This window comes from Eucalyptus grandis, chromosome 8, assembly GCF_016545825.1.
Source record: "Eucalyptus grandis isolate ANBG69807.140 chromosome 8, ASM1654582v1, whole genome shotgun sequence".
Taxonomy (NCBI): Eukaryota; Viridiplantae; Streptophyta; class Magnoliopsida; order Myrtales; family Myrtaceae; genus Eucalyptus; species Eucalyptus grandis.
In genome coordinates, this window is record NC_052619.1 from 19,226,145 (window position 1) to 19,244,042 (window position 17,898).

Below are 17,898 nucleotides of genomic sequence, written 5' to 3' on the forward strand. Positions count from 1 at the left end.
GATATCCCAATATGAAATAGTCCTCAAGCTAGGGATTGACGGTCCGATTTTCGCGCCCGAAATCCGACTCGCAATCCCTTTATAAAAATCGACAATCTAATCTCAAGCCCGAGATTCGATTTGCGATTTTAATTTAAAATTGACCAACCCGATCTCATGCGCGGGATATGGTTCGTCAATTTTTGGCTATCAATCTTATCTTTTGTTTGATTTGCTATCGTCGAGTTGGTTGAGTCAAATCTTATTTTTGTAAAAAAAATCAAAAAAATCAAAAAAATCTTAATTAGGATTAGGTTTGTTGTCATCCTGCATATTTAGGATTGCAATCTTATTATAAATTTTTAAATAAAAAATCCAAAAAAGAAAGTGCATTCATTTAGGTTGTTAGTTTTTTATTTGAATTGCATGTTAATTATGTGAAAACTTTAATAAAACAAAAACACAAAAAAAGGTCATCATGCATATGTCATGTAGAATTAGGACATTCTTTATACGTTATTGCATATTAGAATAAATTGCATGCTTATTTAGAATAAAAACCAGGTGCACGTCATATAGAATTAGATTCATACAATGCACGTCATTTAGTGATTTTGTTAGATGCATTTAATTAGAAATTGCCCGTCATTAGAATTAGGTCATTAGATTAATTTAGATTGCATATTTAAGTGTTGCATTTTTTTAATTTCGAATCTCATGGGAAATAAAAAAATTATTTAGAATAAATCATCTCATGCTTAGGATAGATTACATGCTTAGTTATGTCATATTGCTTAGGTCATATAGCTAAGTCATGTTGCCATGTCATATCATTTCATGTTAAATTAGTGGATTGCATTGCATATTGCATGATTTTCATTAATTAAGTGAAAACAAGAAAAAAATTGCGTGTTAATTAGAAATCATATTTAGACTGTTGATGTGAATTCTAAATTAACACCGCATATGCTTTCGTTGCTTTGAGGTAAGTCTGCATCATTTATTCATTTGCTTTCTTGAGTGTTAAATTGGTGGTATGCGCACCCATGTATGATCACTCACATGTTAGGAAGTTTATTTAAAATCAATTCAAGCTGTTTGCCAAACATTTTTCAAAATTAAAAGAATGGTACCGAAAAGGGCATTAGAGAAATCTAGTGTAACCAAGTTCCCGTACCCATAATCTCTGGTTCGTAGAAGTAAAATAATTCTCCCATTATTTTACTTAGGTGTCTAATCGACCTACCATAAATTGATTAGTGGCGACTTCTAATTGAAAATCAATTGCATGTTAAAAACTTGAATCTAAGTCGCGAATTGGTATGGGCTTGTGAGAGCCCGAGTTAAGTCTAGGCTTAACAATCCATTAGCCAAACCCTAGATGGTTCATACCCCGAAAAATTGGTCGCGACAGCTTGGCGACTCCGCTGGGGACTTGAGTTAAAACTCTTATTGGACTTAGGCCAATTTTCTTTTTGAAAAAATGTTTTTGTTTGGCAGCAAGGATCCCAGGTACGTCCCTAACATTTAAGGTGTTAAATGTTCTTGCAGATTGGGAGGTATAAGGGGAAGTGTTTGCTAATCTTTGTTATGCAGGGAGATGTAGGAATGTATGGTTTACATTCATATATGAAGTGTTGCTTGATATGAACTGTCGTGCATGCCTTGCATTTAGCACTACACTATTGCACACACAACCCGCCGCCGGACCTGGGCCGCATAGGATCATTTAGGATGGTATTGAGATGTTTGCCACTCCGACCGCATGCTCGCGGTATGAGTCGCCCATCTCAATCCCGAAGTTTCTTTCATGGTGTCAAGAGTACCCACCTCGGTCCGCATGCTCGCGACCCGGGTCGGCTCTTTGACTAAGCTGGAGTCATAAGGACCCGACATAGTTCACAAGCCCGTGGCTAGTCCGATCATCCTTGTGGCTCTACCTTGATAAGCCTTATAGATTAGAAATCAAGCCACTTATTATGCGCATGTCTATGTGATTGCCATTGATTCTCCTTGGTGAAGTAAGTGTTCTTTTCCTATACCATGCAATTTATTTTGTCATATTCTTGGGTCGGTCCATGACAATCTAGGTCAATTATTGATTTGATTCATTTGTCAATTGGAAATGAAATAAGAAATTGCTAGGGAATGATGCATTTGGAAAATAAAAAAAAACTTTTGAGAATTTGTTTTCAATTCATGTTTAGGAAATTTGGTCTTGTTAGGGTGTCTATCTTTATTTTCCTAGTCCATTTTTAGGAAATGCCCTTATTGTAAGAACTTTTCATGAATAATGAAAAAATGGAAAAATCGGTTAGATCATTGTCATGGATTGACTTTCTATTTACCCTCATGCTTACATGTTCCCGTTTATTTGAATTAGGTGAATATGGAACGATCCCGCTCACCCATCTGTTCATGATTGAGAGCTAAAATGACAAATAAAAGAAGAGCTTATCTCGTTAAGCAAAAGTGCTGCGATTTATCTTTAGTGAGAAATTGCAACTCCAAAAAGAGAGCCAAGAAGACCTTTTGAATCGTCTCATTTTCCTGAGGTAGTCGAATTTGATGCCATCATGAAGAGGGTAGCAACATATCTATGGAAGAATATCTGATCTGAGGGGTTCGTATCACAAGATCAAGGAGGGTGAAGAATTCAAGTACACATGATTCATGGTCCTAAGTTGTTCCATTTCCTCATTTAATTAGGGGCATGCACCTTCCTTGCGTGGGAATTCTTATCGCTTTTTAGGGATTGATTTCAATTTCTTCTGTGCTTAAGCATCACATTCCAATAAATGTAATTTGATTGATGAATATCAATAGAATTACAAATTTTGTTTTGAGGATATGATGGGGTACACCAAACTAGCCCAATGACGATATCCAACAATAAAAAGAAAATATCATCCAAGGAGAATTCTGAGGACTAGGCTTCTTCATGCTTCCTCATCAAAAAAATTCCAAAAGAACAAAAAAAAAGATCATTTTTCAAGTCATTTCCAAAAGCATGCATTAGGTTACCCTTGTTTGTTTTTCTAACTCATTTACTTCATGTCTCATAGCATAACAAGAGGCGTTTGAAAATAACGCGTCAATTTCCAATGATAGTGGGCCCATTGATTTGGGAACATACATCCGAGAGGAAAAATAGACGTGGGGGCAAATGATCATTTCCTAACTGATCTTGATGATATCTCCCAAGAGTGAAGAAAATCATCTTGATTCCAAAGTGTGATATGTGGCACATCTCATAACAATTTGTGTGAGATGTCATTCTCAAATGAAGTTTCTCATTTCCATGAGAAAATAATGGAACAAATCAAAAGAGGATAATCTGTCTTGGATGAAATGGATACATTGTGTTCATGAATATAATTAATTCTGGAATTGACACTCTATTCTTTTCCTTGCAGATGATGAATTGGGGGCACTACAGATTCTAGTAGTGACATGATTGAGACAAAATCTCGATCCGAGCCAAAATGGTTGTGCAATTTGAATTTACTTTGATGTTGCATAGTATCCTATTCACGCACGTTATTTTGTGCAGGGGTAAAAGCAAGATTTCATCAAATCAAAGATCGGATTTTCATCATTGATTGATCAATTTATGTGTTTACTCCCTTTCGATAAAGGCAATCTAGGGACATCCATTGCTGAGACAATCCCTTTGTGGGACAATTCCTTGAATGAATGCTTGAAATCATGTTTGAGTGTAGTAAATTGTTTGTTTTGAAGTCACAAACACTTTTTATGCTTAAAGTTGCTGGACTCTTTTGAAAAGAAAATTTTCATATTGATTTAGCTCACCAATTTCATGTGGAGATTTGTCAAGATAGACAATTTAATGGAGTGACATCAATGCTTAAGAATGCTGAATGAGACGTGTCAATATGATGAAAGGCAAGCCTTATCCTATACACAATCCTCTACTTATACACTTGTAAGATGAGTGTAGGAAGTTCCATATTTACAAGGTAAAGAGTTCTCTCGCAAAATGTACGATGACCGAAATGATGAGGGGCAGTTCATTTCTCTATCCCAAACACTACATGTGATACATTGCTTAACCCTTTTGAGCCCCATACACTTGTGGAGATTCTTTTCAAATTACCCCTATCAAGAGCCACCCCACATGGGGCAAATTGGAGGTAAGATGGTACCATAAGGTGAAGAAAATGGATTGAAATTTTCTTGCTCTCACTTGCATCAATCTTCTTGTCATGCTATTACATTGAATTCATGTGGTAATTTAAGTGCCTTAGAATGATGAAGAGCAGTTCTTTCTCTATCATACACACTTTTATCCATTGCATAGCCCATTTGAGCCTATGAATTCATTTCACATTAAACCTAGTTGGTGATCATCCCTCACACTGGGGCAAGGCAAAAGGCAGATGAAGACCCTTGAAAGTTCGAGTGTCATTATTTTACGCATGCATAGAAATCAAAATAGAACTAAGGGACATGAAAAAGCAGTGTGCCGGGTAAAAGCAAGGCCAATGCCCATGAAAAAAAGTGAAAAAAATGAATAAGAACTTGGGGCATGAAAAGCGGTGTGCCTGGTAAAAGCAAGACCAATGCCCATAGATGAAAAAAAGAGAGTCAAGATAAGGTGACTATCAATTGTAGAAGGTTGAATCCCAATGGAGCAATACTCAAAGAACTCAAAAGTTGAGTTTTTACAATCAATGGGACATTTCATGAAGACAATCCCCAATGATGAAAAAGAAAACCGGTGGCAATGCCAAGATGATCACCAACTTTCACCATTTACACACATTTTGAGCCTGATGATCCTTTCATTTCTCAACCCATGAACCTAACCTATGTTACGTTCCTTACAAAGTCTCTTCAGATTATGGCACTTGAATTAACATAGGGGTTCACATGTTTTAATCATCGCTTGAAGGAGTGCGAGCAAGACTACTTCTTTCTCATTTTGCAGGGTTCTTGACTTGTAAACCCGGAGATGATTATAAGCTATTCTTTCAATAGCATTGACTCAAAGAGTCCATTTGTTAAGCCGTTGACCGAGCCCACATTACGGTCCCTATTAAAGACCTCTCGATTGGTAAGGTCGTACCGCTTACGAGAAAACTCGGACCCTTGTTAGTATGATGACAGTGAGATGGAGTGATTCTCATAAAATAGCCTCTAAATGAGAGTGAGTGAAAGTCCTTTCTAACTGAAGGTCTCTCATTTGGTATTCTCAGGAAATCCATGTCATGAGTGAAGATTGTCTTGAATGATAATTCTCTCAAGTGGAAATTTGGGTGATGCAAAGGTCATTATGCATGAACCCAATTGAATTAATGAGAATTTCACTGAATTTTGAAATGTGCATTCTAGAGTAGCTCAAATTGTCTATCTCTTCGATGAATGCATTTTGCTCTAAATCATGACGGTAATGCGAAGAGCTCTTAATTCAAGTTCCTTTCAGAATGTTTCATGATATTAGGAGATGAGAAACCTCCACCATGAAGTGAAAGGCCTCCACAGGGATATCTAAATTCCAAAAGACATATCCCCAAGAATTAGAGATATCAACAAGTAAGTATATCTCTACCATACTCTAAAATACTTGTCATTGTGCAGGTATTCTAAAAGGAAGTGCATCGACACTTGACTTGGTCAAGCTGTCCATTATATCGACCGGCGTGCTTTCGTTAGCCTGCAGTCCTTTACATCGACACTCAATGGAGTTGTCCCCAAAGATTTTTCCTCCAAATTCAATCCGATTAAGGCGACCGAAGAATGGTTCGGGTCCTGGTCGGATGATTCCGTGTTCGCAAGGTTGGGCGACCGAAGAATGGTTCGGGTCCTAGCCAAGCAAAATCTAGGCGACCATAGAATGGTACGGGTCCTAGACAACATTTATTGCTCTAACAGGCGACCGTAGAATGGTACGGGTCCTGGAAAAGCAATTTCTTCATTCAGGCGACCGTAGAATGGTACGGGTCCTGAAAAATCAATTTTCCGTCAAGGCGACCGTAGAATGGTACGGGTCCTCGACAACACCTATTCCCTATTTTAGGCGACCGTAGAAAAGTACGAGTTCTGGATATGTAACACCAACTACTTTGGATCACTCTACCCTCCTTGAAGGTAAGATATTCCAGGTAAGTTTCTTTACCATTTTCCAAAAATTAGACATCTCAGTTTGGATCCGGATGTCTCCATTCTTTTCATTGAACATTTCACTCTGGATGTGAATGTTCTTCGATCTTTCTCGTTATATCTTAGTCTGGATCTAGGTATTTTGAGCTTCCAAAATCATGACATCTCTGTCTAGATCCGGATGTCTTGATTATTTTCGTTAGAGCATTTCACTCTGGATGTGAATGTTCTTCGATCTTCCTCGCCATACCTTAGTCTAGGTCTAGGTATTTCGAGTCCCAAACTCTTGACATCTCAGTCTGGGCCCGGATGTCTTGATTATTTTCATTCAACATTTCACTCTAGATGTGAATGCTTTTCAACTATTCTCGTTATACCTAGTGCGGATCTAGGTATTTCGATTTCAAAATTTCGACATCTTAGTCGGGATCTAGATGTCCTAATTATTTTCGTCTAAATATTTCACTTTGGATGTGAATGTTTTTTCGACATTTTTCATTATACCTTAGTCCGGATCTAGGTATTTCGAATTCAAAAATCTCAGTTTGGATCTGGATGTCTTAATTCTTTTCGTTGAACATTTCACTGGATGTGAATGTTTTTCGATCCTTCTTGTTATACCTTAGTTTAGATCTAGGCATTTTGAGTTAAAAAAATTTTGACATCTCGGTCTGATCTTGATGTCTCAACTCAATTCTTTGAACATTTCACTTTGGATGTGAATGTTCTTCTCAATCTCAATGTCTCAATCTATGTTACACTCTTCAAGGAACCCGAGTGAGAGTTGGGTACTTGTGGAGTAAACAAAGATTTATCATGTACCTCAAGATGCTTTACCGCACTGACTAGTAAGAAATTGCAGGTACGTCTTTTCCTTTCACATCATGCATTTGCATTAGCATTTTCATGCATCATGTTAATTGCATTTTAAAATGGAATTCATTTTCCGAAAAAAAAAAAAAAAAAAAAAAAAAAAAAAAAAAAAAATCAAGTCATTCAATGCATGTGCATGGTCAAAATTTAGGTTTCAATTTGTCTTTGAATGCAACCTCTACGAGTTCACCTTCAAAAAGGGGCAGCTGTTGACACCTAAATTTTGATGATTTAATTTATTTATTTATTGCATAGGAAATTATGGGTTAATTTTATTAATTGCATAGCATATAGATTTAAGTTGCATTTATTTTGTTATTTGCATTTTTGCATTTTATTGGACCGGTGGCGGATATATTCAAATTAGATGGATCGGGCCCATGAAGCGAACAGTTGGCCCAAGCCCGTGCTTTTAATAATTAAAAATTATCTTGTGGGAATATAATATTTTAAAATTTTTCCGAGATATGAATCTTTTTTGGATAGGGCAGATGGGTAAAAAAATATTGCGATTTGTCTTTAAAAGATTTGGATTTAGAAAAAATTTCATCTTGATCTCGAATACTTATCAATATGAGATGAATTTTGTTAAAAAGATTTGCGAAGGTTGATTCGATGAAGAATTTGAAAATCCAATTCCCTTCCCTATAAAAGGCCGTGCGTGCGAGGGGTTTAGGGAGTTTTTTTTTTCTTCTCTCGACGGCTAGGTAAAAAATTCCACCGAAAAGAAAAGCTTTTCCTTGGTCTTCTCTTCGTTCTTCTAAGAACCCTGCACGAAAACAAAAGAGAAAAGGAAAAAGCCAAAACTGAAAAGTGAAAAAGTGAAGCAGAAGCAAAGTACAACCGGCAGGGGGTGAGGGGACGTTTACTGTTCATCGTCTTCCTCACCCTTGCCGCCCGCGTCTGCAACCGGACGCTCTCCCGACGGTCGCCGGCTCCTCTACGCTCGTCGCCCTCGCACAGCCCCACCGCCGCTCCACCAGCAAATCTTCTCCGGGTTGCGCCTTCGGCCTCTGTTCGACTCGGTGCCCGACGCTGCCTGCTGAGTTGCCGTGCACCGCCGCCCTTGCGCCGCCCCGCGCCCGCCGCCAGCCACTACCGCGACGCGTTGCCACCCCCGATCCGACCACGATTTGCGCCGCCCGAGCGACCCACGGGAGCCCGCGCTGCGACCGATTCCCCGCCGGACACCGCACCGTCGTTCCGTTCACGATTGCCCCGATTCGATCCTCTCACGGACACCGCGCCCAACAGCCCGAATCAGACGCCGGAGCTCCTCATCGCAGCTACCCAAGGCCTCTTGCCGCCTTTTGCTAGAAGCCCCGACGGACAGCCCTCTGCTTCGACGCCCAGTGAGCACCGCACCACCACAGCCGCGAAGCCACCGCCGACTCACCTCCGTGCGCTCGCCCACCGCCGATTCACCTCTTCACCACTTGCCGCCGCCGGTTCACCCTGCCGGAGTTCCTCTTGCCGAACCGACAACCTCTCCCCTTGGAAATCCACGAGCGGTGTCCGGAAAAGAAGAAAACATAAAAAGAAAAAGAAAATCTGATTAGGTGGTTTTTCTTTTCTTTTATTTTACTTTTTTTTTAATATTATGTGTTAGTGGAATTGTTCATTGATATCCCAATATGAAATAGTCCTCAAGCTAGGGATTGACGGTCCGATTTTCGCGCCCGAAATCCGACTCGCAATCCCTTATAAAAATCGACAATCTAATCTCAAGCCCGAGATTCGATTTGCGATTTTAATTTAAAATTGACCAACCCGATCTCATGCGCGGGATATGGTTCGTCAATTTTTGGCTATCAATCTTATCTTTTGTTTGATTTGCTATCGTCGAGTTGGTTGAGTCAAATCTTATTTTTATAAAAAATCAAAAAAATCAAAAAAATCTTAATTAGGATTAGGTTTGTTGTCATCCTGCATATTTAGGATTGCAATCTTATTATAAATTTTTAAATAAAAATCCAAAAAAGAAAGTGCATTCATTTAGGTTGTTAGTTTTTTATTTGAATTGCATGTTAATTATGTGAAAACTTTAATAAAACAAAAACACAAAAAAAGGTCATCATGCATATGTCATGTAGAATTAGGACATTCTTTATACGTTATTGCATATTAGAATAAATTGCATGCTTATTTAGAATAAAAACCAGGTGCACGTCATATAGAATTAGATTCATACAATGCACGTCATTTAGTGATTTTTGTTAGATGCATTTAATTAGAAATTGCCCGTCATTAGAATTAGGTCATTAGATTAATTTAGATTGCATATTTAAGTGTTGCATTTTTTTTAATTTCGAATCTCATGGGAAATAAAAAAATTATTTAGAATAAATCATCTCATGCTTAGGATAGATTACATGCTTAGTTATGTCATATTGCTTAGGTCATATAGCTAAGTCATGTTGCCATGTCATATCATTTCATGTTAAATTAGTGGATTGCATTGCATATTGCATGATTTTCATTAATTAAGTGAAAACAAGACAAAAAATTGCGTGTTAATTAGAAATCATATTTAGGACTGCTGATGTGAATTCTAAATTAACACTGCAGATGCTTTCGTTGTTTTGAGGTAAGTTCTGCATCATTTATTCATTTGCTTTCTTGAGTGTTAAATTGGTGGTATGCGCACATGTATGATCACTTCACATGTTAGGAAGTTTATTTAAAATCAATTCAATTGCCAAACATTTTTCAAAATTAAAAGAATGGTACCGAAAGGGCATTAGAGAAATCTAGTGTAACCAAGTTCCCGTACCCATAATCTCTGGTTCGTAGAAGTAAAATAATTCTCCCATTATTTTACTTAGGTGTCTAATCGACCTACCATAAATTGATTAGTGGCGACTCCTAATTGAAAATCAATTGCATGTTAAAAACTTGAATCTAAGTCGCGAATTGGTATGGGCTTGGGAGAGCCCGAGTTAAGTCTAGGCTTAACAATCCATTAGCCAAACCCTAGGTGGTTCATACCCCGAAAAATTGGTCGCGACAGCCGTGTCACTTAGTTACTGTTTCGTAAGCCGGCCGCATTGGCCACTTGCTCTTTCCATTCCAATCCTCGACATTTCATGTGTTGTTTCAAGAGGCCAACATCACCACCAAATGACTCATTGCCCTCAAATGATCCAGATTGGAAGATGCCGCCTCACCACCGCCCACCACAGATCAACAAGCCTGTATCGCATTGTTGTCAAAGGAACAAGTTTTTCGTGGCACTATGTGACATTAATTCAAACTCCAATTGACAATGTCACTTTGAGTTTAAGGGGAGATGTTAACGATATTAAAATATATTTTAGAGATATTTATGATATTTTCTATAATTTTCTATACCTATTTTGATTATGCACATCTAATTTGATTTCCCTTATTTTCTTTTGTCTAAGCCTGTAAATAGGCTTATATATATCACCACATACTAAAATCTCTCAATTTTCTCAAAAAGAGCACACGGCACCTTCTATCATCCCTAATGGACGGATCCACTTGATTGAAACTTACCATAACTTTTCACGTGGTTCTATAACCCCTATGCAAAATGTCTTAATACATGAAAACTAAAAAGCTACATTTTGATATCTGGATTTCTAATTAGGATATGACTAAATATGATAGAATATGAAATATACGAATTTTACTATATCCTATCAACTATTCTATCCATCGTTTGATGATTGCAATTAAATATATTAATATCATATCATGTACATTATTTTGTATAAACGGTATAGTAGTATAAATAAATCAAAAATTTTACAAACAAAAATAGTAAAAATTTCTCGCGACACTTTTGCATATTTTATTTTTATTTTCTTTTTTATTTTATTTTCCTCTCTTTTTAAATTAATTTCTTTGTTATTTCTTTCTTCCCATTCTACCATTCTCTAATAAAATTTTATAAAATAGTAAACTATACTAATATATCTAAAATATTAAAATACCTAAAATATGTAATAAATGTAAATATATGTTTATATTTATATATTGAATTTTTATTCTAAAATAGAATTAAATTCAAATATATAAGTAAAATAAGATTAAATTAATATAACTTAATTTTTATTTTTTATTTTGAATTTATTATATTATAATTCAAATATATTTCAATTTTTTTTTTTTTTTGGTCGAATAATTTTAATTTAGTTATTTTTGTTAATTTAATACGTTTGTTATTCGAGAAAAATAACTTTCCTACTATGAACGTTAGAAATCCTATCAACTTTTATCATATATTCATCATGGGATAATTTTATTTAGTTTATATTCCCCTTCTATCAAACTTTATCCTGTCGTAAGCAAACACCAAATGTAAGATATGATAAATTTTATCATATCCTGAATTTTGTCATAATTGCCAAACGCAAAGGGTTTATGAGGTTCTTAGGAAACCCCTGAGCACATATTACCCATCCAAAAAGGGAAGAACAATATGATCCTCATGAAACTAAAAAGTACCACTCATTGAATTCACAACATAAATTGAGCAAAGTAATTTGCAATCAACTAAATAGAACTTGTCAAGAATCACCGTGGCAATAGAATCAACCGAAGTAGAACCTGCTAGCTAATAATTACAACCATGTCGGTCAATTAAGAAAGCAAGATGATAATCATGAAAGTTGAAATTCACTATACGATGATCATGAAAGTTGAAATTCACTAAGGAGTGTATAACAGCTCACCTACCAAATCAAATAGTTCTAAAAATGAAAGGCCTTGAAGTGCACAACCTATACTCAGCCATAAGGGTGATTGGGTCCAAGGTGGGTAGGGTCTAGACTTGGACCCTGGATCCTGTACCCAACCCTATTATAATCGGTTCATCTTTTCTAGACCCTATACCCTAGTTTGTATTAGACCCTATACTCGATCCACCCTGTTTTTCGAATCTGGTTTCAGGGTCAACCCTGTTTCCATTGAAACCTGTTTTGTAATCTCCTAATATCCTATACGACTTCGGATTTTATATTAATACGTGAGAAAATAACGTAATCCTCCTAATTTGTATTGAAATATTAAGCACTTGTAATAAATAAATGCATAAACTTTTTTACTAAACAAAAAATTAAGGATCCACAAGGCTAATTATAATAAATAAAATCATAAGGCAAAGAATTAGTAACAAACATGGGTCTAATATTAATCTCATTCCCATAACTACTACATGAAGCTACTCATTTATGTAAGAATAACTCCTCCTACAAAAGAGAAATTAGGTGAGCCAATCCATGTGATACACAAGAATTTGGCGGCAACGAACACCGTCCGTTCATCGGACGGTGTGAGAGGGAGCCGGTGAGGGAGGGAAGCAAGTGAGGAAGAGGAATGGCAAAAGAGGAGTGCCATGCGTGTTTGAAAAAAGCTAAGATGAAAAATGTCGTGTGATTGCAAGAGTAAGAATAGAAATCGGGGGAAAAAAAGAGTTTTGGATCTCTACTTATAAAACCGGTCTAGGAATCGATTCCAAAACCGATCCAGAAATCGGTTTTCGAGTGGGTAATCACTTGGAATCTATTTCCGGACCGATTCAAACCGATTCTGAATTTTGGGAACCAGTTCCCAACCTTATTTTCCGAGTTGGTCAATACGAGAACCGGGTATACCCAGTCCGATTACACACCTCTACTCAACCATCAATGCAAGTACTAAGCCACAACTGAGGCATGTCTAAGATTGATGCTGGTTCCTTGGTGTTCTCACATCTAGTGATGCGGATTTCTCGTAAAGGAAGCACAAATTATACTCACTATGTATAGAAGAAACCTGCCCTGACTTTGCTGTCGTTCACAAAAGTTAGCTAAAACCAAATTTTGATCTTGGGACTTTAAGATGTGACCCTCGTTTGCGAATTGCTAAATCCAAATTATGAAGTAATTTGTATCCATTGCAAGAACAAGGGACTGTGACTATCGACTAATTGAGGTTCTATAGCTCTTTTTCCCACCTAATGAGAACAATTGCTCAATTCTTCACGAAACAACGTCATGTTCCAGAGAAATGCAATTACAGCCAAGTTCGCCAGATCAAAGTGGAAAAAGAGCTATAGAAGCACAAATTAGTAAACCAAAAGAGCATACGAATATAGAACTCGTACCTTGAGAATGAGGTGATGATTGAACCAGACTTGATCGATGGAATGGAGAAGCAAATCGACCATCCTAGTTCTCAAAAAATAAAGAGGAAAAGAAAAGGAAGAAAAACAAAAGATTTCTTCCCATAATTAATTTGGACAAAAGTGCCCCTGCTCCACTAGTTGGAACTTGCTAGCAGGGAAAGATTCGGGTGGCCTGCTAGTCGGGCATTTAATTGAGATAAATCCGGTCATTTCAAATCTTTATTTAAAATAATATCTTATTCACACATTTTTACTAATATATGAAAGGGCTTTTCATGGAACGGTTTTAGTATAAGTGTAAAGTTGAAGTCATCATTCCGTTCATTCAATTATTAGCAGAGACTAACAGCATAGATGTACGCCTAACATTTTTCTAAGCCCACGGTGAGCCTTTTGATTTCATCTGCAAAATTAGGATAATAGGATATTGAGGATTTTTTATTTTCAATAGGTTCCATCAATAAGGGCATTCAAAAAACTTGTTAACCATGTTTAAAATAATGAAATACTTGTGCTTTTTATATTCATGTCATTAATATCGCAAGAAAGATTGCATTGGAGATGACGACTCTTAATGAAACAGTTGTTAATAAAATCTTTTTCTAAGGATGCGTTTATTTTGTTAAAAATGAATGATTTTGAAAACATTTTCTTAAAAATAATTACCTTCACCTCCACAAAATTGAATAAACAAAAAATATTTTCATTGTCATTGATATCAAGGATAAAAATATTTTTCATTAACTTATTGTTTCAAACGATTTTAAAAATATATATATTTTTCGAAAAATATTTTTTATTTCCAAAAATACCCCGTTCGATGGACAGAGCACCAACTAGCCTGGCGGACGCTCGAAGCCCGACGGGGAGAGGGCGGGAAACAGCCGAGCCGATCCCCAGCTCTCAAACGAACCGACGGCCGCGATCGTCCCTCGGAACCAGAGAGCCGCGACCGCGCCGTCCGATCGAGACATCACGTACGGGATGGAAACAATAAAGGAGCCGCATCATCGCGACGCGTCATTTCCGTCGGGCTTCGAGTTCGAATAGCGTCCCGATACGTGGAGGGACCGCGATCGCCGTCGCCGCCGCCGTCGCCGCCGTCGCCGGCGCGGTCTCCGAAGCGCCCCCTGAACGGACGCCATAAAAGGAGACCTTCCGGTTCTCGCACGACGAGCGAGCGAGAGAGAGTGTGTGTGGAGCGCCATGAAGAGGAAACCGAAGGTCGCGAAGGCTGGAGAGAAGGCTCAGCCGGTAAAGGCCGCTCCCTTTTCATGCTCTGCTTCTGGGTCTTCCCGCGTTGCTGCTCTTCGATGCCCTGTCGCCTTCCGTCGTCGACCGACGCTGGCTTTCTCGGTTTTTTTCATCTGGGTTTTCTGCTTTCGCCCTTCGAATCGGGTCGAATGCGCGTCTTCCTGAGTAGGGTTCCGACTCGCGTGGGCCGTTCGTCGATCTTCCTTTTCGGTTCGTGTTATGCGGGACGAGCGATGTGTCCCCTCCGTCGACGCCCATTGGGTCTGTTTCGATCGCTCTGGCGCTAGCGAGGGTGGCAAATGTAGGTTTTGTGAAGGGCGGTTCTGTAGAGTGGCTTGTTTTGTTTGCTTGTAGTTGAGAGTGTAGTCGCGCGAAGGCTCGGATGGCTTACGCCTCTTCAAAGACCTGTTCTCGTTCTTTTCTGTTCTCACCATTACTGTGCTAAGTATGTTCTAGTTAGGATATGGAATGGTGTTAGAGGCTGCTTGAAGGAATGCCCATATTTCAAGACATGTTAGAGCTTGTATTTATAGTATGATGAGGAAAGTGTAGGCATTTCAAGAGGTCTCTAGGGAATTCTTTTATCCCATGGGGAAACGCGAATCTTCAAGGATTTTGGTAACAAGTGCCCTCTGGTAATTGAATTTCTGAGCTTATGGGTTTTCTTGTGATACGCGCAATTAGTAGTGCTTCGAAAAGTCGAGTTCTTCTTTATCTAATATGCTCGACAAGTGCCCTGAAGTAATGAATTTCAAGAGTAGCCAACTTGTGAAGTTTAGCAGTTGTTGTTTTTTTGTGGCTTTGTCAAAAGGTTGGAAGCGGAATTGTCCCTGAGAGGAATGAAGAGTTGCCGCCTGAAGGTACAAAATCGCCACCAAATGGACTACAAACGCAGTCTGCAAATCCAAATCCTTTGCTTGAAAAAGCGGAACCAATGCCACAGAGTGCAGACCCTTCTGTGGAAAAAACATCAAAGCCTAAAAGGAAAGCACCTGCCAGCTTGTCGACCTATAAGAAGTCTAGAGAGGAGTACGGTTCGATCCGCCGATCTGGACGTCTTCAAAATGCTGTGGTTCCCGCTAGGTGTAAGGACATAGGACCTGTTTTTGAAGATATAACTGCCATTGACAGTGAGAACGAAGATGGGTCACCTTTACCTGAAGAAGATCCATTGCAAAAGCAAAGCTTGAGTGAAATGAGTTTGGAGGCAAAAGTCAATTACCTGCTCAAACAAGTGGAACTGCTAGCAAGTTTCATGGTTCCTTCCAATTCTAAGGTCCAATAGTCCTTCATTTACGTGGTCTAGCAGAAAACTCTTTATACTTTTTATGCTGTCTTGTGGAATGATTTTGATGATATTTGCGAACATCATATTTATTATAATGGCACAGGTGGCTGGGGATTTTTTCCCGAGTGGAAGTGCTTCCAATGCAGATCCTAAATACAAAATTTTGCATATGGATTGTGATAAGAAGGTTGTTGTTATGGCCGCCTTGCCAATTCTCCTGTTTCTAGCAAGAAAGTAGTTCGACTACACTTTTGCTTTCTGCTTATCTATTTCTTTGACTATAAATGCAGATTGAAGCCCTGCTACATGAGAATCATCTCCTTACCGTGAAGCTAGAAAATGCTGTCAGCAAACTTGAAATGGTATGTTTTGGGAGTGTGCAATATGCATGGATCTTGTCTTGTGGCTTGTTTGAACTTCCAAAACCTTGCTGCATATGATAAAATTGCTGTTTCAATTGATAGCTTTTGAACTGCTGCTATTATTGACCAATGAGCCTTACCAAGACACTAGCCTGTTTCACTGAAAGAGTCAGGTTTGTTTTTGTTTGCATTTCACTGAAAAACGTGAATTTGCATTACATCATTCCCCTTCTGACCATTTCAAGGTGAACTTAACTTAAATTTTATCTACTAGAATATTGAATTAGCATGCTTACCATCACTCGGTGTTTGTTTGCTTTTCCATAGTTTGAATAGCATAGAATCTTGAATTGGGCTTCTGGCTTTTCCTTGCAAATGCTAGAGTTTTCTTGATTATACATGCTTTTATAAAGTCTAGGAGCATTTGTTGGCAAGTCATTATGCTTCAGTAAGAACTTTATGACCTTGTACTTCTGATCTGTTTATATTCGAGAGCTTTTTCCTGTTTCAGCTAACTACTTTAGTTAATATGCGTGTGAGATCTGCATATGGCATTGATCTACTCGATCTCACTTGTGGAGTTGCTCTTTTCTCTCTCTTTTGTAGTGCACTGTTATTAACATGTCTCTTGTATCCTTTATATGCTGCATGACTTGTGCTCCAATAAAAATTGGAGTAATTGAGCAGTATGCTGGAAACTTGTACAGTAATTGATCTTTCTGTTCATTTAATTCAAATTTTGGAATCACCTGAAAATACAGTTCTATCTAACCTTTACTGATCGCGCTTCTTCTTTCTCGGTACTTTACTTTTGTTCTTCTACCTGCAGTATGAGCAAGGGAACCGCATATTCAGCGAAGTATTGGACAAACTGAAACAAATGGTCGTGCTATTCGATCTGACTAAACCTGCTGAAACAGTTGCTCATGGAAAGCAAACCACGCGGAATGGTTCTTTTTCTCCAGGTGCAGTGGGGAATGCTACTTCTCCAAACATGCGTGATGGTTCTTTCTCTCCGGATGCAGTTGGAAATACTGCTTCTCCCAAGAGAGGAAGAGGAAGAGATCGATAGATGAAACCAAGAAGAGCTGAGTTTCTCAAAGGCATGCCAAGCCAAAAATAAAAGAAGAAAAGAGTTCCTCAATGGCATTAGGTTTTTCCTTCGTTAGCATGTCGGTTAACTGACTATAGTACCTCACATTAGATCCTGACTCTATCAGAGCGCAACTCGGTTTCTAGTTGAGATCTCTTTTAGCTTTTTGGCTGGTTTTGTTCATGGTACGTGCATTGTTGAGGCATCTTGTGCATCCGCCCTTTCGCTCAGTTTCTAGTTGAAGTCTCTCTTTAGCTTTCTAGTTGGTTTTGTCTAAAAAGCAACTTGAGTGGATTGGCGTTTCAAGACTCTTTCAGAAGTAATGCAATCGTTGAACTTCAGTGGCAACTTGTTTCTCAAATTAGGAAATAGCCCTTATTGACGTTTCAACATGTCAAGGTATTCGAAAAAGTGTCTTGACTTGAGATCTGGATTTCTCCTCAGGTATTCGAAAGGGGCTTTCAGGAAATATTTAGATTTCTACTCAAGCATTCGAGAAGCGTCTTTACGGATTATTCATAAGGTGCTTTAACAAAATACATAGATTTCTTCTCGGATACTTGAAATGGGGTTTTATGAGTTATTTGGATTTCACTTAAGACATTCGAAAAGGGTTTTACAAAATACATGGATTTCACTTAAAAACATTTGAAAAATGTCTTCTTTTTTTTCAAGAAATGTTTGGATTTTACTTCAGATATTTGAAAAGAGTTCCTGAAATATCCGAATTTCACTTCGGATATTCTTTTTACAAAATATTTGGATTCTACTTCGAACATTTGTAAAAGTATTT

At 38.0% G+C, this 17,898-nt stretch overlaps 1 protein-coding gene across 1 annotated transcript; it reads left to right on the plus strand.

The window, feature by feature from the left end:
• The first annotated feature begins 13,989 nt into the window (after positions 1 to 13,989).
• LOC104457003 lies at positions 13,990 to 17,453 on the plus strand. Its single transcript, XM_039299022.1, has 5 exons — positions 13,990 to 14,362; positions 15,174 to 15,638; positions 15,754 to 15,837; positions 15,941 to 16,012; positions 16,842 to 17,453. Exons 1-5 carry the CDS (start codon positions 14,315 to 14,317, stop codon positions 17,082 to 17,084), a joined length of 912 nt encoding a protein of 303 aa, XP_039154956.1. The 5' UTR covers positions 13,990 to 14,314; the 3' UTR covers positions 17,085 to 17,453.
• Positions 17,454 to 17,898: the final 445 nt, after the last annotated feature.